Source organism: Mytilus edulis, chromosome 1 (assembly GCF_963676685.1).
Source record: "Mytilus edulis chromosome 1, xbMytEdul2.2, whole genome shotgun sequence".
Taxonomy (NCBI): Eukaryota; Metazoa; Mollusca; class Bivalvia; order Mytilida; family Mytilidae; genus Mytilus; species Mytilus edulis.
This window is the reverse complement of record NC_092344.1, coordinates 64,937,949-64,962,406: the sequence shown is the minus strand read 5'-3', so window position 1 is coordinate 64,962,406 and position 24,458 is coordinate 64,937,949. Positions and strand designations below refer to the sequence as shown.

The 24,458-nt window shown below is 32.1% G+C and overlaps 2 protein-coding genes and 1 long non-coding RNA gene across 3 annotated transcripts; 2 read left to right on the top strand and 1 right to left on the bottom strand.

The window, feature by feature from the left end:
* Nucleotides 1-8,189: 8,189 nt before the first annotated feature.
* Nucleotides 8,190-10,848, bottom strand: LOC139486939 (uncharacterized). The gene is made up of 3 exons (XR_011655691.1): nt 10,311-10,848; nt 9,500-9,568; nt 8,190-8,737 (listed from the first exon to the last, which is right to left on the bottom strand). It is a non-coding gene; the product is annotated as an uncharacterized lncRNA (long non-coding RNA).
* Nucleotides 10,849-16,126: 5,278 nt separating this feature from the next.
* On the top strand, nt 16,127-24,247 carry LOC139519841 (E3 ubiquitin-protein ligase DZIP3-like). Its single transcript, XM_071312119.1, has 5 exons — nt 16,127-16,376; nt 17,452-17,855; nt 18,451-18,680; nt 20,228-20,513; nt 21,116-24,247. The coding sequence occupies exons 2-5, from the start codon at nt 17,633-17,635 to the stop codon at nt 21,205-21,207; spliced, it is 831 nt and encodes a 276-aa protein (XP_071168220.1). The 5' UTR covers nt 16,127-16,376; nt 17,452-17,632; the 3' UTR covers nt 21,208-24,247.
* Nucleotides 23,388-24,074, top strand: LOC139527411 (putative ankyrin repeat protein RBE_0220). The gene has a single exon (XM_071322880.1). It carries the CDS (start codon nt 23,388-23,390, stop codon nt 24,072-24,074), a length of 687 nt encoding a protein of 228 aa, XP_071178981.1.
* Nucleotides 24,248-24,458: the final 211 nt, after the last annotated feature.

Here is a 24,458-nt window from a genome sequence, read left to right as displayed (position 1 = left end):
AGCATTCTATTTCAAATAATTTGTCTTAAATGGTTTGAAAAAATACATATCTAAGAAGTTCGAAATGAAAAAAAATATTACGGGAAGTACGTTTTTGGTAATAGTAGTTTCTTTGTACTCCTCAATTGTCGCAACATTTTGGCGGATGACACTGTCCGGATTAATTTTAATATTTGTAAATTTTAGTTCTTAAAAAATATTAATTGTATGTAAAGATTTTTTTCACAGAGTTTTGTTTGATTATGATATTTTAAATATTCCTTGGTATGTTCCACTTTCATCAAATGTTTGGAAATTATTTCCGAACGAGATTTCAACGAGACTATAAAAATCAGGAGAATACATATCATAATAGGATATATGTATTTGCGATTCATTATAATATTTTTAAAGTTTAATGTTTTCAATTTAATAATGCGTTCTTTTACTAATTTACAAAAATGTATATACAAATAAATATATCAATGTAATTTTGCACACTTTTTAGTATTTAGATATCAGACAAAAAAACACTAATTTATATCCCCAAAAAAAACCCAATGTAAATGGCAAAATTTCGCTTAAGAAATCGATTCATCGGGTGAACGTCGATCCAGGTGAAATATGATGTAATTGAGAAACTTGCAGATCAGAGTACGTTCAATTGTGCTGCTTAACTATAAAATTGAATGAAGTTTTAGACTATTTATCTAATTTACGAAAATTGAGTAAGGTAAGTTTTCAACGTTCATTGGAAATATAGAGTATGATGCCACACAATATCCTTTCCTTACCATTTCCCGTCTTTTCCATTTAAATCAGAATGTTCTAAAGTATGGAGCCATTAATTTGCTTTTCTTAGTTAAGCAATGATGTCCAACTCAGTGTTAGTCTAAACTATTTGCGAAGCAACATTAACATTATCAATGTTAAAACAGTTGTAACTAATTTGTCAGAGATGTTTACAGTCTTCTGAAGGCCATGAATTTTAGTAAGATAAATACTTTTTTTTAAATTGTTGTCATTCTTTGTAATTCTTCGATGCTTTCGAATAGTGGACGACACATTTTAAATAATTAAAATGATAGGGGAACCACCATTTAACTCCAAGCTGGGGGGTCCGAGATTGATAAAAACAAATATTCTGTTTTAAATCCAAATTTTCCCCATACATGTACCCATATAGTCTTACATTTTAAACAAAATAATGTTCATTGATATCGTTGAAAAACTACATTTGTAAATAAAATTATTTGCGAAAAATTAGTGACTCAGAAAAGAAACCATACCCTCCCCTCTTTTTTTTAAGTTAAAATGTTGCTCCCTAAGTGAAAACAAAATGTCTGATGTTGACAAATTGATTCTCATCTTTGTTCTCATAACTTCTTTTTGTTCAATTCTTATGCGTTTTCGAAAACTGTAAATATACTGTTGTCATTGTATCCTCGAAAAAGTGATTGTTTTAGTAGATCTGTTATCATGATTCCTTTCTAGACTAGATGTAACTCGAAGTGGTAGCGAAGAGGTTTTGTCCATTGATGTTTCATATGTAAATTTAATCAAATGATGGAAAGAGTTCGTTCAGATGGTTTTGTTAATCTGCGCATATATTTATACTAAAATAAAAGATCTTAAAATTTGCGAAAGCACTGACTTTTTGTGTTCTTCTCTAGCCGGGATTCGAACTCATTCTACTGAGATATCGTGTCACCAAATCGCCATGCACTATACCCGACGCACCAGATCACTCTACCACCAAGGATATATAAAAATTAAGTTTTCGGTGGCCATGTATAACATTTTCTCGTCAGTTTTTATATAGTTTCATAACACAGTACATGATATATAAGGCAAGAAAAAGTAATTTAACAGATCAGCTGAATTATTTATCACAGAGGATCTTACATTTGTACAGATTGATGTTGGATACCGTCTGAACCAGGGACAACTCTACGACATTTTTTTCAATCGGATCACCAGTGATGGTGATACAAGGCTGAAAACACATTGTGTTTATTATATAATTGGTCCAAATATCAGCCTTAAATTGTTAGCTTTGTAAAAACATATATAAACAAAATGTATACACTAACACGTATATAGTGTATTATGGTTTATTTATTTGGCGAAGTTCCAGATTTTGGATTAAATCAACAGACCTTACCTGTATTACTAAGATATTCTATACAAATACTTTGTATACTTGTAAAATTCATCGACACTGACGAAGGCTGTTTACTTAGCCAAACTATTTGTCAACACGATTTTATAACATCATCCGGTACATATTAAATTTGCTGGTTGGTCCTCTTTATATAAACATATATAAAATTAAAATTACTCTATATATCCGCACAACAATCTTAAATCTCTTAAACTCTTAAACTCACACAGTGCAGGCGGTGCAGTCTCGATAATCCAGTTGCATGAGTTCAAATCCCGGCAATTTTCAAATTTGCATTTTAAAATTTCGTGCTGATATTTAGAGTAATTATGAATATAATCAGTGCTTTCAGCAGTGGCCACTCAACAAAACTGTGTATTAGTTCATAGAAAATGGACATCACACTAAACTCTGAAACATATAAATGAACCGAAATTTCTATAAACAAGACTTACAAAGACCAGAGGTTCCTGACTTGAGACATGCTCAAAACTGTGGTGGGATTAGATATGTTTTGTGAGATAAAAATCGCCTCCCTATACCTCTAGCCAATGTAGAATAAACAAGCAAATTTGCCACAATATGCTCAGTTATATATTGATACAAAATTGAAGGTTAAAGATAAGATACCAGAGGGATATTCAAATTCGCAAGTCGAAAGCAAACTTACAACGCCATGTCCAAAAAGGAAAAAAAGACCGATAGATAAGCATTAACACACAAACACAACATGGAAAAACTAAGACTGAGCGACCCATCTCATCTTAAAGCGGGGGTACTCTACTTTTCTCCAAAACGGTAAGTAGACCCTACTTCACATGACACACCCGTCGTTGTGTTGCTCATATGAGTATAATCCGGTAATAAGTCGCACTTGGTAGATCACATTCGGATAAGTTACGGGCGAAGAAGTATTATGTATAAGACTCTGAATGTATATGAATACACATTAAAAAGAACTACATATAGGTTCAATCAACCATTTTCTACATAAGGAAATGCCTGCACCAAGTCAGGAATATGACAGTTGTTCCCCATTCGTTTGATATGTTTTATCATTTGATTTTTCCATTTGATTTGGGACTTTCCGTTTTTAATTTTCCTCAGAGTTCAGTATTTTTGTGATTTTACTTTTTTTAAAGCAATTTATTAATGTATTAACTAGACCAAGTCACTCATAAAAATATCATAAAAGTCTTGTCGATTTCAATGAGACAGTCGCCAAAAAACATAAAACATATAGGTTTATAGTGTTGCTTATTTCAAAAGTTAAAAAAAAACCTAGTTAATCAATTCAACAGTGGCTCAACATTATTTCCAAGCAGCAGCAAATTCATAAACGACACATCAGATGTATTTAGATAAAACAAAATGTCATTGACACAACTCTTGACTTCCAACATGAACAATAACAAATGAGGGGTTAAGGTAGGTTTTGAAATCTGGATATTTGATGAATATTCTGATACTATTAGCATAAAAAATGACCTCAACACATAAAAGAGGGGGCGAATGATACAAGAGGGATATTCAAACCCATTTATCGTAAATAAACTGACAAATCCATGGCCTACAAAGAAAAAGACAATTAGGCAAATAATAGTACACAAACCATAACATAGAAAACTAGAGACTAAGCAATACGAAATCTACCAAAAACTGGGGGTTATCTCAGGTGCTCCAGAAGGTAAGCAGATCCTGCTCCACATGCGACACCCGTCGTGTTGCTAAAACTTAAATGTCAATATGACAGAAACCAGTACCTGTCGTATTACCATTGGGTTGACTCAATAAATAAGCACAAATCAAAAGTAATACGATAAAGATACAACAACTAAAATTACAGGCCTCTGACTTGGGACCAGCACACACAGAATTAGACGGCGTTAAACATTGTGAAACATGAAGGCAATGCATTAAACACGTTTTCAGATCTCAATTCCTTCATACTGAATCTTGGTCTATGAACAATAAGCCGATTCTATAATAATCGAAAATGTTCGCAAGTTATGGAAGGGTTTAGTTATAGCAAACATGTCTAACCGCGCATCATTATGTATGTGCCTGTCGAAAATCTTGGGACTGTTATTTAGAGGTTGTCGTTTGTTGTTGTATATCATATTTTTTTGTTTGTAAATTTTTTGGGTACATTCTTTAGTCCGTCTGTTTTCTACGTCATATATGGTTGAATGGGCATTCACATCAAACCTTAGTCGTTGTTATCTGTTTGTGTGTGTATAAAAAAGAAGATGTGGAATGATTGCCAATTAGACAACTCTCCACATGAGACCAACATGACACAGAAATTTACAACTACTAGTAAAGGTCACCATACGGCATTCAACAATGATTAAAGCCCATACCACATAGTCAGATATAAAAGGTCCGTTGGTAAAAGGTGAACGTGGCCGGGTACTTGTTCATCCCAACATCAAAAGACACTAGGAATAGATCTGAGAGCACTCGCAGTTAACTAACATTAAGTTCAAAGCCACTAATAACTAATAAAATAATCATTCATCTAAGACAAAATTATCAATCCGTACACATCTAACATCCAATGAATTTAGTGTATATAATGCATTAAAGAGATAAAACTGCATTTTGTAATTTCAATAACAGAAATCCATTAGGAAAAAGAGGAAGGAATGATTATGTTTAATCAGCAATAAAACTGTGAACGATAAATATTTACCTCCATTAAAGCTTGATTTAGATTAATAGATTAAGTCAACATAATTCCTGATAAAGTAAAATACCTTCTGATGCTGTCCTGCATCACGTATATAAGACTGTCTGAACAGTTTTCTGCGCATATGGCTTTGTTAGTGTACCACTCTAAAATGCTATCAAAATCAGAAAAGCAAAACGTAATTTCAATCTATATTTTGCTGTTGGTCGCTACTTTTCCAGGGACAGAAAGTTCTGGATACGAGGATGCTCAAAATTTGCATGCGCTTTTATTGAAAAATTATTCCAGGATACTGACGCCACGTTTTAATCAAAGTGAGTCTGTCGACGTTACCTTAGATTTGTTTCTAAACTCCGTTATTGATTTTCATCCTGTGTCTGGAATAATGACTTTTAGTGCAGCTTTTATAATTAGATGGAAAGACGAAATCATTGAATCGAGATGGCGAAACTCCAGTTATGTGGATATCAATGATACAAACATTGGTATGCACCATGTATGGCTTCCGAAGATATATATTCGGAACATAGCAAATATTGCCTCGATCTACCAGTTTCTTAGTACATTAGATAGTGAAATGTCATACGTTACTTATGACCGGTATGGTCAAGCAATCATGACGTGTTTAGCTGTCTTACAGACCACTTGTAAGACGGATGTGACGTATTACCCATTAGACGTGCATACTTGTGATATTACTGTTGTGACCATTGATTCATTTCATGGTATTAATATACTAACAACTGAATCAGATGAAGATATAGTGAATGAATATACGTATCCCAATTCTGAATGGACTATTTCGTCATTTGTCACACATGATTGGGAAGATGATAGCTTTTCTGAAGTAAATTTTGCTGTGATATTGACAAGAAAACCTATTTTTTTTGTAACAAATTTAGTGTTCCCCATCATGATCATAACTATTGTGAATGGACTGTCATTTTTTGTGCCAATCGAATCTGGTGAACGATTGTCTTTTGGAACAAGTCTTTTGCTAATGTTAATTGTTTTTTTGACAACGGTTCTTGAAGTTCTACCATCAACAGATAATAAACTCTCTTATTTTAATATTTTCGTATTTTTAGAGTTGGTATATAGTTGTTTAATAGTACTTGGTATAATTATAACTATCTTCCTGTATCATCGTTCGACTACGAAGAAAGTTCCGAATTTTCTTAAAAGAATTACTTTGATTGTTCTCAAAAGACACAAAACGCTCCCAATAGACTCAGATACCTTAGATGCCATTTCAAATCTGAACACACCAAATACAGATAGTACTAAAATGGTGGACATTTATGATCAAGAATATGAGAAAACTATTTCGAAAAACCATGTAAAAGCTGCGAAAGACGAAATAATGACACCGAAGATTAAATGGAGAGATGTTAGTATAGCTTTAGATAAAATTCTAAGATCGATAACAACGTTTTTCACTGCATGCCTATTTTTAATTTTTGTTATTTTCGATGTATGGCTAAGAATCGTGTATGCAGAGTGACGAACTTGGCGCTTTAGTTTAACAATGAACTGAATGAAGATAGTAAACTTGATAAAACTGTGAATATAACTCCATATTTTATGTCTATGATTAAAAGTTAGTACTTTGAATTCATTTAAATCTTCTGTAGAATTGTAAATATATTTGAAATCTTTTTAGTATAATAAAGCGTTTTATATAAATTACAGTAAAAGAATGAAAATAACACATTGACGATTGTCATACGTTACAAGAAAATATATTTTGTGATAAATGATATATCACTGGAGCATACCGAACTCAAATCAAATTAGTTTGAGTTAAATAAAGTAAGTACAGGGCAATTTCTTTCATTCACTACAAACGTCCAACAGTCCGAAAAGACCAATTTTGTACAAAATATGAATTTCTCTTAAATATGTACTTATGTTCTAGACATTTCTCGCGACTATCTTTATTACTAATTGATTTAACTCGATGTATGTCTTGACCGTATTAACATTAACATATTAACATAGTCTTTATTGTACTAGACCAATTCTAGACTGTCTTAATTTGTCTTGATAAATCTTGACATATTCTTGACAGTTTAACAGATGACTGAATATGTCTCGACACATTCTTGACGTTCGTAAAGATGTCTTAACATGTCTCGACACTATCTCGACAGTATAGAATCCGTCTGAATTGTATATTAAAACATTCCTGACATTCTTTAACACTTTCTTTTTCTGTTTCATATGGACGTCTATTACCGCTAGAATAAACTTAGAAGAAAAAGCATACAACAATACATTTTCATTTACAAAAATGTTGGTATGAATTGTTTATCTACATTTTAACATTGAAGATTATGCATGATATATGAAAAATATGTCTATAGTATGATTTATTTCAATTATTCAGCAAGTATTTACAATATTTATAAATCATCATTTGTTATTATTTACAAACTCACATTTAGATTGGTTTATATTTTAGTCCCCACATTTTGTTGTTTATATTTCCATACCCATATTTGTATTTACAAAAACACTATATACTCACATTTTTAATTGTAACAATATTAACATGCCAATTTTTTGTTTTTAATGTACTGCTTGTACTGAGTGTATCTTGAAATAAAAGTATAATCTATAAGGGAAAATAAATCAAAAGATATAATATGTATATAAGTCAGGATTTATAAAGCTCAGAATTGTCAAGTAAATGCAAGACAGAATTCAAAATATTCAGAATATGTTAAGCCATATTAAAGGCAAAAATGTCGAGAAGTTGTTGAGAAATATCATGGCAGTATTCAAATGACTCGAATTTGTAAGGAGATTTAAAAACCGTATTCAGAAGGTCTAGACTATGACGGGCAAATACCATACAAATTAAGTATTGTTCAAAATTTGTCAGAAAAGGTAAAACTAAGTTATACTTTTTGAGAATTTCGAGTAATTATAGTAAAATTGAGCAAACCAAGATAAAATTGATCTTTTCAGACTTTTGGACTTCTGTATTGATTTCATTACGTGAATAGTTATCAAAGCTACCTGGTTTATAATTTAATACGCCAGACGCCCGTTTCGTCTCCATATTAGACTCATCAGTCACGCTAAGAATCAAATAGTTAGAAAGCCAGACAACTACAAAGTTGAAGAGAATGTATGACCCCAAATTCCAAAATGTGGTGCTAAATACGACTAAGTAAGTGTCATGTCTTTGATGAGAGTATTCAACACATAATTTTGCAACAGACATTAGAACATACCCAAAATATCTATCTATCTCATGATCTGTACTGTCATAAGCCCATTTACCACATAGCAGCCTCCCGTGCCGTATACCACAGCAGTCTAACACAGTGAAACAATGTCATATCTGGGTATACATTTACAATTAATTCTCCATAGGCCGTAATGGTAACGTTTTCCTCCGTTGCTCAGTCCATATCGTTTACTTGAACATGTATGATGGCTCATATCGAAGCTGATACATTTATACATGTCTGGTTAAATTTTCGGGGTGGCAAGTGAGATTACTTTTTTCGTAAATTGATGGACCCCGGAAGATGGTGAAAAATGTCACTCTCCTCATGAAATAATCCCAAAATTCGGATCATAAAATTCAATAAAAAAATTGTCCTTTCTAATAATTTATTTCAGGTCAAATCTACATCTTTCTTTTCTCATCACACCAGCTCTATAAAACAGTTCTTATTGTTCATTTATGTCCATTTTTAAAATCACAGCATCCACAATTGTATGGCGGACTAATATTTTTTTTAATTACGTCATCTGAGTTCCTCATCTCAAGGTCTATTAGGGATCCTGACCCATATTGAAATTCATACTTCTGATTTTTCCAAATATTTTTATGTGATCTTCATCGGTATAACATTCTGAATAAATCTGTGTATTTTTGTCCATTTCTGAAAAATAATAAAGTTGTTTTAGCACTATACGGCAATGACACTTTCGTCGCTATATTCATTTATTTTGAATACAATGTGTTTGTATAATTAATTTCTTCCAGAATACCTTCACTAGTCAAAACAAGGACAAAACTTCTGATTATAACCTTTAATTACAATACACAGACCCTGTTAAAGCATTCTATAAAATTTTCTTGTGCCTTAAAGTGCATTTTGACAGAGAAATTATGCAAAAATGAAGATTTTATAAAAAAACCAACACCAAAATAATTATTCTTACTAGTGGAAATCTGGTATTTAAAACTGTGGAAAGCACTCTTAACTTCTTGGAAAGTCATCCTTATCATATAATTAGAGTGCAATATAGTGCAAATTTTCAAAACTTGTCCTTTCACATAATTCTATTTGAGAAAAAATGTTTTTAACATGTATTTCAGTGAAAACCTTTTATTAGTGAGAAATCCACATGAGGTTTTAAAGGAAACATTGTGACATCACATGTATTATGGCGTCATTAAATAACGACAGATCAAAATAGAGCTAAATATAGTTTGCAGTGTTACGTGAGAAACAGTTACCGCAAGATTTAACTCGAAATATTGAGTCGAAACGATCTGTAACTAAGCCTTTTCATTTAATACCAAGACCATAGCAACAGTTTTCATATTTGCATATTTTTAACATACCGACTGTAATTTCAATTGCATAAATACCATAAATAAACAATTTAGAGCTTGCCTAATAAAGCAAAATGCTTACCAGCTATTCAGGACTTTTTAAAACCTCTAGTTTGCCATCTCAGGTTAAAAAGTAATGATATGTCTGGAACTGAAATAAGACAAAAAAATTACTCAGGCTGTGTTATCATTTGATTTAAATACAGAAATACTATTGAGAGAGAAAAATCTAATTCTTGAAAGTTTAATCACAAAGAAAGACAAATGCTTCTCCCTTGTGGCTTAGTCACCTTCATTTAAACCTTTTATTTTAGAAGCAATGGGTAGTAGCTAACTAGCTTAATAGTTGAATAGGTGCAGAAATATTGTTTTCAAAAAGGTTTGACCCTCCCCCTTTTCACTGAGAAATGACAATATCTATTGTTTTGCTCAAGTGCATTAAAAATATTAGTTCATGATTTTCTTAAAACATGTACATGTTTTTTCTGTTTTTTTGCATATGATATCTACTGACCAGGGGTCAAATCATTGGATAAAAGCACATGCGATGATGTATCTCACTTTACTCGTATGAAGTGTGTTATCTCCCTTGATTATCAGGTATTCCTGTAGACCGAAGTGATAATTACATAACAAAGACTATATTGTGTCATGTTTACTTACAATTTAATAATATTTAAAAGTTGTTTCTTGCCTTTTTCAATATAGTAAACAAATTCCTTTCGGATCTCTCGGAAGTAAACAAAGTTATGATTGTGCCTAAAAAAAGTGTTCAGCCCCGTGCCAGTAATGCATTTTAAAAGCAAAGTTTCATTGAGTTTTTGCTGATCTTTATCAATAATATTTATCTTAAACCATTTATAATAACAAGGTATAAATAAAAAACTACTAACCATCATTTTCGGTGGTGTACAAGGTGAAATCATCCATAAATCAGCCTGAAAACTTCTGGAATTAAGCTTCTAATTTGGGTATACATTTACAATTAATTCTCCATAGGCCGTAATGGTAACGTTTTCCTCCGTTGCTCAGTCCATATCGTTTACTTGAACATGTATGATGGCTCATATCGAAGCTGATACATTTATACATGTCTGGTTAAATTTTCGGGGTGGCAAGTGAGATTACTTTTTTCGTAAATTGATGGACCCCGGAAGATGGTGAAAAATGTCACTCTCCTCATGAAATAATCCCAAAATTCGGATCATAAAATTCAATAAAAAAATTGTCCTTTCTAATAATTTATTTCAGGTCAAATCTACATCTTTCTTTTCTCATCACACCAGCTCTATAAAACAGTTCTTATTGTTCATTTATGTCCATTTTTAAAATCACAGCATCCACAATTGTATGGCGGACTAATATTTTTTTTAATTACGTCATCTGAGTTCCTCATCTCAAGGTCTATTAGGGATCCTGACCCATCTAATAGATATAAGAACATGTGGAGTGAGTGCTAATGAGACACATCTCCATACAAGTTATAATTTGTAAAACTAGCATTAAATGGAATTAATTACGAAGGATTATAATAAGATATACTGGATTGGTCCTGGACCCAATTGATTTTAATATATCCTGACTTAGAACATGTGCAAACAAAAACAGATTTAAAAGTTTTAATATGTACCAACCTTCACCCGTTCCTAGATCAATATTGTAACACCACAACATAGAAAGACATACTATGAAATATCAATCGAAATGGTTTAACTCAATCAAAATACATATGAAAACAAACAAGTGAATATACGTATGACACAGTGTTAATACAAAATCAATAGAATAAGGGGTGAGAAAATAAACAAATTTCAGAAATTCAACCATATTCTTGAACAAAACGCCGCCATGTAAGTATATAACGATGTAAACCTTGAACTAAATGCAACCCTATTTAAAACTGTTTATTTAGATTATAAAAGACCGATAAATGCAACTAAAACTAATCCTCGAATCAAAATTGCATCGAAAATACCTCAGTATGAAAACAGAATGGCAATGTACCGATACCGAAAAGAAAGTCGATATAACTTTACAAACAAATTGATCATTTCAGTTTATAAGAGGAAAACAAATGAACAATGGGAACAATGAGCTGCAAAAAAACAGACGTCAATGCAACATACACAGAAACGAACTATTTAATAATAACTGCCATATTCTTGCATTGGTAAGAAAAAAATACTGAGTTTAATCTGCTTAATGGCTAGCCAAACCTCCCGTTTATATGATAATGTTTTAAAAAAATCACTAACATGGCAAAACTACGCGAAACATCAAACATCTTGAAATAAAATTGAGAATGGAAATGGGGAATGTGTCAAAGAGACAACAACCCGACCAAATAAAAAACAACAGCAGAGGGTCACCAACAGGTCTTCAGCGCAGCGAGAAATTCCCGCACCCGGAGGCGTCCTTCAGCTGGCCCCTAAACAAATATATACTAGTCCAGTGATAATCAACGCCATACTAATTTCCAAATTGTTCACAAGAAACTAAAATTAAAATAATACAAGACTAACAAAGGCCAGAGGCTCCTGACTTGGGACAGACGCAAAAATGCGGCGGGGTTAAACATGTTTGTGAGATCTCAACCCTCCCCCTATACCTCTAACCAATGTAGAAAAGTAAACGCATAACAATACGCACATTAAAATTCAGTTCAAGAGAAGTCCGAGTCTGATGTCAGAAGATGTAACCAAAGAAAATAAACAAAATGACAATAATACATAAATAACAACAGACTCCTAGCAGTTAACTGACATGCCAGCTCCAGACTTCAATTAAACTATCTGAAAGATTATGATTTCATCATCATATGAAATCAGGCACAATCCTTCCCGTTAGGGGTTTAGTATCATACCATCATAACATATATAAAAAGAACATAACCCGTGTCATGCCAACAACTGTTTTTAGAATAAATGTGTTTAGTTCTGATGCAAAGACCTTATCAGTGACTCACTATTAACGCCAAAATATGCAATCTTTAATGACTTGACAACAGTATCGTAATTATATCCCTTCTTAATAAGTCTATTCAAAGGTTTTGTAAGTTTCTGAGGTGTATACTTACACCTTTGTGCTTTATAAAGAATATTTCCATAAAAAAATGGATGTGAAATACCTGAACGTATTAGAAGTCTGCATGTTGAGCTATATTTACGAATGATGTCTTTATACCGATGATAAAATTTAGTAAATGTTTTGACTAGTTTGTGATATCGAAAACCCTGGTGTAATAAAGTTGAGATATATAAACACCGTAAGATGGTGACAAGGGAACGTCACCATCTAAAAACGGATAATTAACGATAGGAAATGAAAAATCATCCCTTTTATCATAAATTTTAGTATTCAGCTTTCCATTAGTGATATAGATATCAAGATCGAGAAAGGGGCAGTGGTCATTGTTAGTATTAGCTTTATTTAAAGTAAGTTCAACAAGATAAATTTCATTAATATACATACTGAAGTCGTCATTATTGAGAGCCAAAATATCATCCAAATATCTAAAAGTATTATTAAATTTGTTTATCAGATGTTGTTTCGATGCTTATTTTTGTCATAAATTGTAACTCATAACAATACAAAAACAGGTCCGCAATAAGTGGTGCACAGTTAGTCCCCATTGGAATTCCGATAATCTGACGATATACGGAATCCCCAAAGCGAACAAAAATGTTATCTAGTAAAAATTCAAGGGTATATATAGTATCAAAGCATGTCCAATTAACATAGTTTACAACACAAATGCCGCTATAAAATAAGCATAGAAATAATGATGTGTTAAAAGGAAAAAATTGTTGGTTTTTTTATGACGAAGAAAGTACATGTAAACAGAAGCAAACAAAAACAACACCTTTTCACCTGATGCTAGTGGTTTCAAGAAGGTTTATCTTTTACTGTACATAAAATGAAAGATGGAATATCTATTAAGAAACCATGAGAATTGTGACGTTCTAAATATACGACGACAAACTTTTTTCGATGAAGGATTTTCAAGGTTATTGTGAACAGAAAGATGTCGCAATCTATTTGAAATGTTCAAATGTTCATAGTGAATATTGTGGTCAATCGCGTCCTACGGATTACGGTACATTACTGGTTGACGTGATGGCCAGAATCTTTCACATGTCTTTGTCGAAATTTAATTCTAAACATTCGAGGTTCAATTTTTCCAAAGGAAAGAAACACATTTCACAATAATTGTTCCATCTTTTAAAACAATCTACAAAATATGTCGATTCACTACACAATGTACCACGTGTACTACTGAACTGAAAGATTGAAATGTGTTCCGCAATATTTCGAACCCATACTTCATGTACATTCAAATGAGTCACAATGAACTTTAGTGAATTCAGAATTAGTCCACCTTGTAGTTCATTTTCCATGTTAAAGGAAATGTTCTAGCAAAGGTATCAATTCAAAATTAAAATATCAAAATCGATGACGAAGTTCAAGAAAAGATTTAGCATCTACTTTAATTGAATTATTTATGGTATTGGTTTGCTTATTGTTGAAGATGAGACAGCAATCTACATTTGATAACGTTAATGTCATTCTATTGTAGACTTGTCTCCATGGTAACCATATTTGTTTTAAGATTTATTTATTGAAATGTTTCCCTTATGAGTATAAAACTGCATCGTACGGAGAAATTATTAACAAAAGTACCAATGCCTTCATATTATTTGTTTAATACTTTACTATCCAGACGTATTGTGGTGTTAATTACTTAAAAAGATTAAAGAAAAATCCTGTTTATTCATGGATCATTATAACAAATGGGTTTTTAGATAATGGACGCCAAATGTAATGGGGCAAATCAATTTCCAATCGTGTTTTGTTTTAATAAAATTAGATTTTTATCGGAATAACTTTGAATAACATTTTGAGAGTCCAAATTGATTTTCGTCCGTGGTTATTACTGTTGTTTACATTGGTGTTAAATCAATCACTGCTGTGAGATACAAACACTATTTCATGTTCATGCATTACAGGACAAATACAAAGAAATAATATTGCAACGTTTTAATATAACAAAAACTATTAATACACGAATCAGAACATACACTTTGAATATTGCCAGAGGGACGAAACAAAAATCAAGCAAATATGTTAGCTATCAAAACACTGAATAGGAAAATATTACTAGGTAAATTGAAAAATCAGAGAGGAGTGTTTGAATAATGATTTGAACACATGGCTTTTTTAAAAGCTACAGTAGTGATCACTTAAACATTTCATCAGAACTGTTAGAAAAATCTGTCATAGAACTGTTCTAAACTGTCCTAGAACAGTTTTATCCTAGCACTGTGCTAAGTAGAACTGTCATAATCATTTATAGGTAAACTGACCAAATCAGTTCTAGTCTTAGAACTGTCATCAGAACTGACCAATATAAAAAAGATGTGGTATGATTGCTTATGGGACAACTCTCTACAAGAGACCAAAATGACACATAAATTAACAACTATAAGTCACCATACGGCCTTCAACAATGAGCAAAGCCCATACCTCATAGTCAACTATAAAAGGCCCCAAAATGACAATGTAAAACAATTCAAACGAGAAAACTAACGGCCTTATTTATTTAAAAAAAATGAACGAAATACAAATATGTAACACATAAGCAAACGACAACCATTTAATTACAGGCTCCTGACTTGGGACAGGCACATACATACATAATATGGCGGGGTTAAACCAGTTCTAGTTACAGAATTGACCAAACCTGTCAGGATTGTAGAACAGTTCGAAAAGACGTCACATCAGTATTTTTTAACATACACTAATATTCGTTTTACTTATTTATATTTAAGACAAAGAGTTCTTAAAACTGGATAGAACTGACTAATGAAATAGAATAGTTATAATCGTAGAATTGAAGATTTGGTCAGTTCAGGATAAAACTGTCTCAAACTGTTTTATGATATAACTGTCAGGTCTACATACTGTCTTAGAACAGTTGTCCTGACAGATTTTATAAGAGGTTAGAAGTGATCTCCACTGTAATTACAAGCTGGATAATTGCAAAATGTAAAAGATTTGTATGGGAATAAATCCTTAAACATGTATTATTTGGAAAAATCCAATACATTTCATGTTCAAAAAGCAATACATGTTGGGTTTTTTTTTTCAAATTGAAGTAAATCCAAATTTACAATGTTTACATCAGTTGCGTTAGAAATCTCATAGTCAATACTCATTTTATTTCTTAAGCTATTTTTTACTAATATATACTTTGTTGTGTACCATTAAAATGTGTTTGTGTGCACCATAGCTAGGTTATGTCTATTTGTAGATTGTTTTTAATTATTTCCATATTATGAAGTGTATATCTTTTTCAGAACTAAGTTTCTTTGAAATACTGAAGTACACAGTTGTATGCAAAAACATATAAAAATATTATTTATAAGTACATTTACTAGAACGTTCATTATAAAATATAAATACATATAATAATTTTTAACACTATCGATCATATATCTATTAAGTGTAAAACATTGACTAAAAACTGATATGATCACTCTTTACAATGAATATTTACAAAAGAATAAGAAAGCCTGATCATTTTGTATACAGTGCTTTGAATGCTGTATAATTCCGAACAATTGGTATTTTGAAAAATAATAAATCAGTATTGAAAATAATACCAATTTAACATATGATATTTATTTAACAAAAAACAAACTTTTAGGCCAGAACAGATTGTTGTACATTGAACATTTACAATTTTCAATACGAGTTATTATGTATCGATGGTGGCAAGTGATGAACACGCACTTTTTTTCGTCATAAAATGTATAATGTAAATGTACTTATATGTACTGTAAATAAACATTTGCATTATATTGTGATATCGTTCGTTTCTATACGGACAAAAGAAGTTTACAAACTACACAAGTCAACTTTAATTTAAAAAATGAAATGAATCGAGATTTTGAGAAAAGGTAAGTGATAACTTTTTTACATTTCAACACGCATCATGTATTCAATAATAAAATTGAGAAAGGAAATTGGGAATGTGTCAAAGCGACAGCAACCAGACCATAAAGCAGAGAACAGCGAAGGCCACCAATGGGTCCTCAATGTAATGAGAAATTCCCGCACCCGAATGCGTCCATCAGCTGGCCCCTTAACAAATATATACACTAGTTCAGTGATAATGGACGTCATACTTAACTCCGAAATACACACAAGAAACTAAAATTAAAAATCATAAAAGACTAACAAATGCCAGAGGATCCTAACGCAAAATTGTGGCGGGGTTGAACATGCTTTTTGAGATCTCAACCCATCTCCTATACCTCTAGCCAATGTAGAAAAACAAAAGCACTAATTGTACGCACAGTAAAACTCAGTTTAAGAGAAGTCCGAGTCCGATGTCAGAATATGAAACAAAAGAAAATAAACAAAATGACACTAATACATAAATAACAACAGACTACTAGCAGTTACTGACATGCCAGTTCCAGACCTCAATCAAACTGATTGAAAGATTATGTCTAGATCTTCATCATATTAATACCAGGCACAATCCCTCCTGTTAGTGGTTAAATAGTATACCATCATGAAATATATGAGAAGAACATAACCCGTGTCCCTTTTACTCTTTTTCTAATAAGCTGGTGGATTTTACTGCGTTAATTTGCCTTGAACAACTTGGCAAATGTATCTTGTTTATACATACTTAAACACGCAGATAAGTAACACTTATATACCGTAGTCTACTATCAGAAAATGGTAAGTTATTCAACCATAAACATTGACTAAATATCCTTACATCGAGCGTTAACAAGGTGTTGACAAATATTAGGCTTACTCATACAATGTCATAATAAAGTAAGCTAACGCATGTCATGAAATATGTATTTGAATTCTACTATGAAAATTCAGAATTGTAAACTAATGCATTTCCGAAAATTAGTTTCTTCTTCATTCTTCAAACAATGATTTTTATGCATAAGTTTAAGTCATACACAACTTTAAGTATTCAAAATGAAGTAATTGGAATGTATTTTTCAGAACACGATCCATTATTATATGATTTAGACGAAGTATTAAAATAGAAAACAGCAACTTTTAATGGATAAGGAAAATTAAGATCAAAAATACCAACAGAAAGTCCTAACTATATGTTACATGAAGAAACATTCTTTCAATATAACACACATTTTGATAACATAGATTTCTACAAACGAAAATCATGGCGTCGACATCCCTTTCATCAGAGGACGCAAATTATGTTAAAATGAGCTTGTTACTGACTGGAATTTCTCCACGAGCAGTGAGAAAATTGTTTGATCGTGAGTTCGCTCCATCATGTCTCGATGCTTCGATAAAAAAGGAGTACAACGCACTAAACGACCTTAAATTGAATCACAGAATAACTCAGTCTCAGTGGAATCTCTTGTTTCCGAGACACCCTGGTAAGTTCAGCGTTGGTTATATATTTTGCAATCACTGGAACCTCCTGTTCTAGAACATTCTAGTACACACATACCTGCGTGTTCAAATATAGTATAAGAAAAATACCGAACTCTGAGGTAGTTTTAAAAAGGTGAAGTCCTCAAAAACTGATAAAATTAAACATATTAAGACTATTAACGAATGTAAAACAAATGTCTACAACAAGGCGGTAACATGGTTCCAAATGTATCCTGATGCATACATTATGTCTTTCGAACATCGTCCTTTAAATAATTGATAAACTTAATTGGTGCATGTTGCATTGGCATGGTTCACATCAATAATAATAGAAACTCCCGTCCAATATAGATATATGACCAACTCAATGAGTCTGATGTTATTTCCTTTGTTCTAGATTTAATTAACACTCTTCACAACCAAATTTCTGTTATGTATAATCATTAAATAAAATGATAAAAATAGGAAGTTTAACACACACAATAAAAACTACTAATATTATAGTAATTCAGCTTGATTATCGTTATGGAATTTCTAGTCCTTCTCTCATCTAAGTATTTATGTAACATACATGTATCTCTTGGTTTTACATTCTAGATGTTCCTAATTCAAAATCTTTTGACATCACTTTGATGATAACATTACTTAGGAACCTGACTGCCATGAACCCCCCTCAATTTGGGTATGAAAAATTACCTACTAGTATAGAGATCACACCAGCTGCTGATTTGTGCAGAATCAAGTACTACAGAAACTACTTTGCTCATCTGGATCAAGGGAAAATAGACACTGCATTCTTCCAAATTAGCTGGACTGATATGACTGGAGTATGTATGTTTTATTTGCTCAAAAAAATTATTGCGCTTAAAACTTTCACTGCGAACTTTGTGTCTACAGATGATGTATGTCTTCTGTTTGCAAAAGTTTTAATACATCACACGAATGAATAACAAAGGTTTCATGAATGGTTTTCGAAAAAATTAAAAGATAAATTGCGAATGAACTATGCCTGCATCATTTTTAGGATTTCTTGTAAAAAGAATTGAACATTGAAACGGTTAATGTGTGAACGAGACAACACCTAAACAAATGAGCAGAAGATAAGGCCACCAATTGGTCAAAAACGCAGCAAGAATATCCGCATTGAGAGTCGGACTTCAGTTGACACCTGAACAATAGTGTATACATGTACTAGTTAAGCGAAATGCACGCCTCATTAAACTTCAAAAAAATAAGAAATGAACCAAAAATTAGAATACACACAAGACAAACAAAAATTAAAGGCTCTTAACTTGGGACATGTGAAAAAATGAATCGGAGATTTCAACGCTCTCTCATTACCTCAAACTAATGTGGAATAAATTGTTACTTTTACCGTTTATTTTAATTAATATCGATTAGACGTGGCTCGGTAATTATGTATCCCGTCACTATGGTATTGTGCTATGATAGTTTTTTGTATTTTCGTCTTTCGTTTTTGCTTTAATGCTTTTTCTACATGCCTTTTTGTTTTGCTATGCTGACATATTTGTTGTTTTTAAAATGATTAAGATTATTATACAATGTTGACTGTTGTTCCATATTATTGACTTTGTTACCTGTTATGACTGTTTGAATTCTTCACACATTGTTGTCAATATATTGGAATTTTATGCTACTGTCATACACGTGATAGGTTTAACTAGCCATATACAAGTTTCGAACCGCCATTTTCTACATCAGATAATACCTTTCCCAAGTCCGGAATATGATAGTTGTTATCCATTCGTTTGGCGTATTTGAGCTTTTGATTTTGCCATATGATTAGGGAATTTCCGTATGAATTTCCTAGGGGTTCTGTATTTTTGATATTAAACAACGACAATATTGCAAAAGTACCAAACTTCCATCTGAAAACCATTCTATAAAGACAAAATGGAAACAAAGCTAAAACTATTCTTACAAAGAATTCTGAAACAACGGTCCACTAAAACCCACATTGAACACTTGATCAGCATGAAAGTAACTTGAGATCAAAGTCGCACTAAAAACACGTAACTCTGATTCACTGTTGACCACTGTCGTGAATATCCTGTTAACATAATCTGATATGAAATGCTGGTTCATATACAACATATAAAACAAGGGATGCATTTGCACGTACCTTATATTTTAATAAGATATAAGCGAGTAGGTTATTATTTGATTGTGAAAATATTTTGTCTCTCGGGCTATTTCATTTGACTTAAATGTAATATGTGTTTTTCTTGACCAATTATTTCAGTAAATGATCTTAAAAAATAAAGCACCAACTTTTTTTTTTCATTTAACAGCATTTTCAAATATTTGAATATTGCATTTGATCACCAATCCAACTTCTTCCTTTTTCGTTCAGGCCATCAACAGACTAGGAGGAGAGCAAATGAAGCTAGAATGTGATCAATTGAAAACCAAGCCTTTAGATCAGACCAATCAAGAAATAATGATGGACGTTAAACGTTCTTCCAACGAAATAAGAGAATTAAGAGGGTCTTTGGAAAATTTGAAGTTGTCCTGTATCGAAATGAAAAAATGTAATGCAATACTTAATGAGAATCATGAAGAAGTAAAAAAATCATTTGAACTGTTAAACGAAAAGGTGACAACTCTTTATCATGATACGGTACCTTGGAATATTAGAGGTAATCATTGCGTAGTCATATTGATTGTAAGAATTAGGGATAACAAAGGTAGGTTATAGCTGCTCGCATTGAACAGCTAGGTCAGTCAACACAACGTTCTCCAAATGTTATTAACTTAATAGAGTTGAAAAGGAGAGGTAATCCTGAAACAAACAGAAAATGATAAATCCATGATAATGCTATCTTTGGTAAGTAAGCATATTTTCCCTGATAAGTCATGTATTCAATAGGGCTCAACATGAATATGCGTAAAACAATATGACCTTTATATTTGAAAACAATTCGAGGGAAGCAAAAGTTATCAAAATCATAAGTTAAAAAACAAACTGCCGATGTGATTGAAAAACTACAAAAATAAAAAGTTCAGTATATTGAACACAACATAGAAAACGAAAAACTAAGCACCAATAACCCAACTGAAAATCGGAAGATGCTGAAAACGGGTTACAAAATATCATTTGCTTTGTGTGCTCTTTAACGGAATTTAAATGAATCATGATTGGTTCATGCAGTAAATTGTACCTCTATATATATATATATATATAAAGTGTGTTAATTAATTTATATAGGAATTTTAGACAATTATTTAAATTCTATTTCAGCACAAATTGATAAAACCCTTGGCAAATGGAAAGACAGAGATTCGATGTTTGTAGAGACAAGAGCTGCCCAACAAGTACTGAATCATTTGTGAATTCCTTAACGGAAAACAATTGTGTAACTATTACTGCTTGTTCTGGTGTAGGGAAGACAGCAACGCTCCGACACGTGGCTTTACTGATGGCAACAGATGGGTACGATGTACTTCCAATAATCGACCCATATGACATCATCAAGTTTTATAATCCAACTAAGAAAACATTATTTGTTATCGATGACCTGTGTGGTAATTTTTCTTTAAATCAGATCGACATAAAAACTTGGAAACCAATTATGAAGCCTACAAAAGAGATTCTTGAAAATAAAGACACAAAGCTAATTGTTGCATGTAGGTTACAAGTGTATCAAGATGACAGGTTTCACGCATTATCTATTTTTAAGTCATGTGTTTGTAACTTGTTGTCAAATAAGATGTGCTTGTTGGAAGATGAAAAAAAAGCGATAGCTGAGTTATACCTCAATACAGAAGCTCCTAGGATTACAGATTATTATAGTTTGTATGATTGTTTTCCACTTTTATGTAAATTATATCATGGAAATCCTTCTTTTGATATCACGGAATTCTTTCAGCATCCTTTCTTAGTTTATGACGAAGAGATTGACAAATTACAGAAGAACGGATATTTTAGTAAATACTGCGCCTTGGCTTTATGCGTCATGTTTAATAACAAAGTGATGGAAAACATGTTAACAGAAGAGATTAATGGAGAAACAAGAAGTATCATTGAAAACACATGCGAGGTATGTAAACTGGAAACTGGAACATCAAGACTAATATTAAAGGATGAACTTGATTCACTCACACACACATTTGTAAAGAAGGATCATGAACTTTACGTCACTCAAGAAAACTATTCGATTATTTTGAAAGTACGGCACTTTTACACAGCTAAATATGATAAACTTTTCGACTTGGTAGCTCACTTTTTTGGACAAAAAATAATAGCTAGCTTGATCAAGAATGCACACAGTCGATTGATTCGGGAAAGATTTTTATTAGAAAGAAAAGATGACATGAGTCAGTTTATTATTGTTGTGCCTCCCATTTACCATCAAATGTACATACAGAGAATGATTGAAGACTGGTCAAAGGGAAAATTACAAGATGTATGTAATAACATTAATATGAATATACAGCAATTCAGACAGAAACTCCTAAGTTATTTGAAAACATGTGACACGTCTTATCAGAAACAACTTGTTCATACACGTAATGTTAACGTTGATGATGGTACAGATTTAGGGATTTTATATGTTTTCAGAAATCTTGTTTATGACACCGTCATACTGCAATGTTGTTTTTTAGGAGATATTGAAATGATTAAGTGGTGTTTAAAATATCGTGTTGATGTTAATCATTGTGCATCTGATGATCCGTCACCTTTAATGGTTGCATGCAGACATGGCCATTCACAAGTAGTAAGACTGTTGTTGGATAAGAAAGTAGATTATAATAAATACAACCGTTACAGAGAGTCACCATTCAGTATTGCCATTAACCATGATCATACAGAAATAGCCATAATGCTTCTTGACAAAATAACAATTCAAGATAAGTCTTTATACTGTGCCATGGCTTTATGCCTCATGTTTGATAACAAAGTCAGGCTCGAAATAATGACTGCGGATATTGACAAGGAAACACGTACAATCATAGAGAACACATGTGTTGCATGCAATTTGAGCAGGGAAACACCTATACTCACATTAAAGGAGGCACTAGATTCACTATCACACACAATAGTTTGGGTGGAACATATAAATGACCAAATGATTCAAAACGGTAAGATTATTTTAATAGACAATGGTTTCTACATGATTTCATCTAAAAGATTATTCGGCTTTTTGGCTCACTATTGTGGGCAGAAAATAATCAATTGTTTGATCGAGAATGCCGACAGTCATTTCATTAGTCAAATGTTCTTGCTCGAGAAAAAAGATGACATGGATGAGTTTACCACTATAGTACCTACCGACTATCATCACATGTACTTACAGAGAATTATAAAGGACTGGTCAAAAGGGAAGTTAAAAGATGTTTTTAATAACATCAATATGAAGATATTTCAATTCAGACAGAGATTCATGAGTTATTTGAATACATTGGATTCATTTTTTCAGCAACAATTAGCTAACACATATGAGGTTATAGAAGATAATTTTTTGTGGTTACAGTAGTTTAATTATCATTGGGATGTTGTATGTGACACCACCATGCTACAATGTTGTGCTTTAGGAGATATTTCACTGATCCAGTGGTGTAGCAATCGTGGTGTTGACATTAACGAATGTGGATTACTAGAGCAGTCCCCTTTAATGGTTGCTTGTAGATATAATCATACTGAGTTAGTTAGAATGTTATTAGACAAAGAAGCAGATATTGATAAATGTGACTTAATGAATCTGTCACCCCTTATAATATCATGTGAACATGGTCATACAGAAATAGTGAGAATACTGTTAGACAAAGGAGTTACTTTTGATGAATTTGACATGAAAAGACGGACACCTATTATGCTTGCCTGTGATCAAGGTTATACAGAAATAGTTAGAATGTTGTTAGACATAGGAGCAGATTATAATGTATGTGATTATCGGAGTAATTCACCTGCAATGGTTGCATGTAGACATGGTTATGTCGAAATAATGAGGATGTTGTTAGAAAAAGATGTAGATTATGAGCTGTATGACAATGAAGGTCGGACATTGCTAATGATTGCTTGTGAGTGTGGTCACACAGAAATAGCAAGGATATTGCTAGACAAAGGAGCAGATTATACTGAATGTAACTATTTTGGTCGATTACCAGAACACTATGCTTCTGTAATGGGCCACAATGACATTGTTACTATGATAACTGAACAGTATGAGAAAAACAAAGATACAATGCAGAATGTATAATGTTTAGGAAAATAAAAATTGGTATCTGACATGAATCGTTTGAATATTTACGTATTTTTGTTACATTATGCGGTAAAAGAAATCATACGATTGTATATCACAAGATTTTCCAGATAGGAAAACAACTGATACTATATTAGAAATACAAGAGAATAAACATGCACATAACGAAATTGATCTTTGTTTTAAATAAAAAAATGTGTGTTATATATGTTTGTTCAATGAGTCGGACTTAGGTTTTATAAATTCTTTTTTATAATTTTGATGATATCGGTACGAAGTTATATTTATAACAGGGATATGGATAACATATATGATATTTGAAGTAAGAAAGTCTGAACTAGTTTATGGAAGTAACGATAATCAAATGTGTACATTTTGTAT

What these genes read in the sequence shown, in the direction of transcription:
- LOC139519841 (XM_071312119.1), top strand. Translation starts at nt 17,633, where the DNA reads ATGGCGTCGACATCCCTTTCATCAGAGGACGCAAATTATGTTAAAATG. An exon ending in CTTGTTTCCGAGACACCCTG is followed by an intron (nt 17,856 to 18,450) that starts GTAAGTTCAGCG and finishes TTTACATTCTAG; the next exon opens with ATGTTCCTAATTCAAAATCT. An exon ending in GGTACCTTGGAATATTAGAG is followed by an intron (nt 20,514 to 21,115) that starts GTAATCATTGCG and finishes ATTCTATTTCAG; the next exon opens with CACAAATTGATAAAACCCTT.
- LOC139527411 (XM_071322880.1), top strand. Translation starts at nt 23,388, where the DNA reads ATGCTACAATGTTGTGCTTTAGGAGATATTTCACTGATCCAGTGGTGT.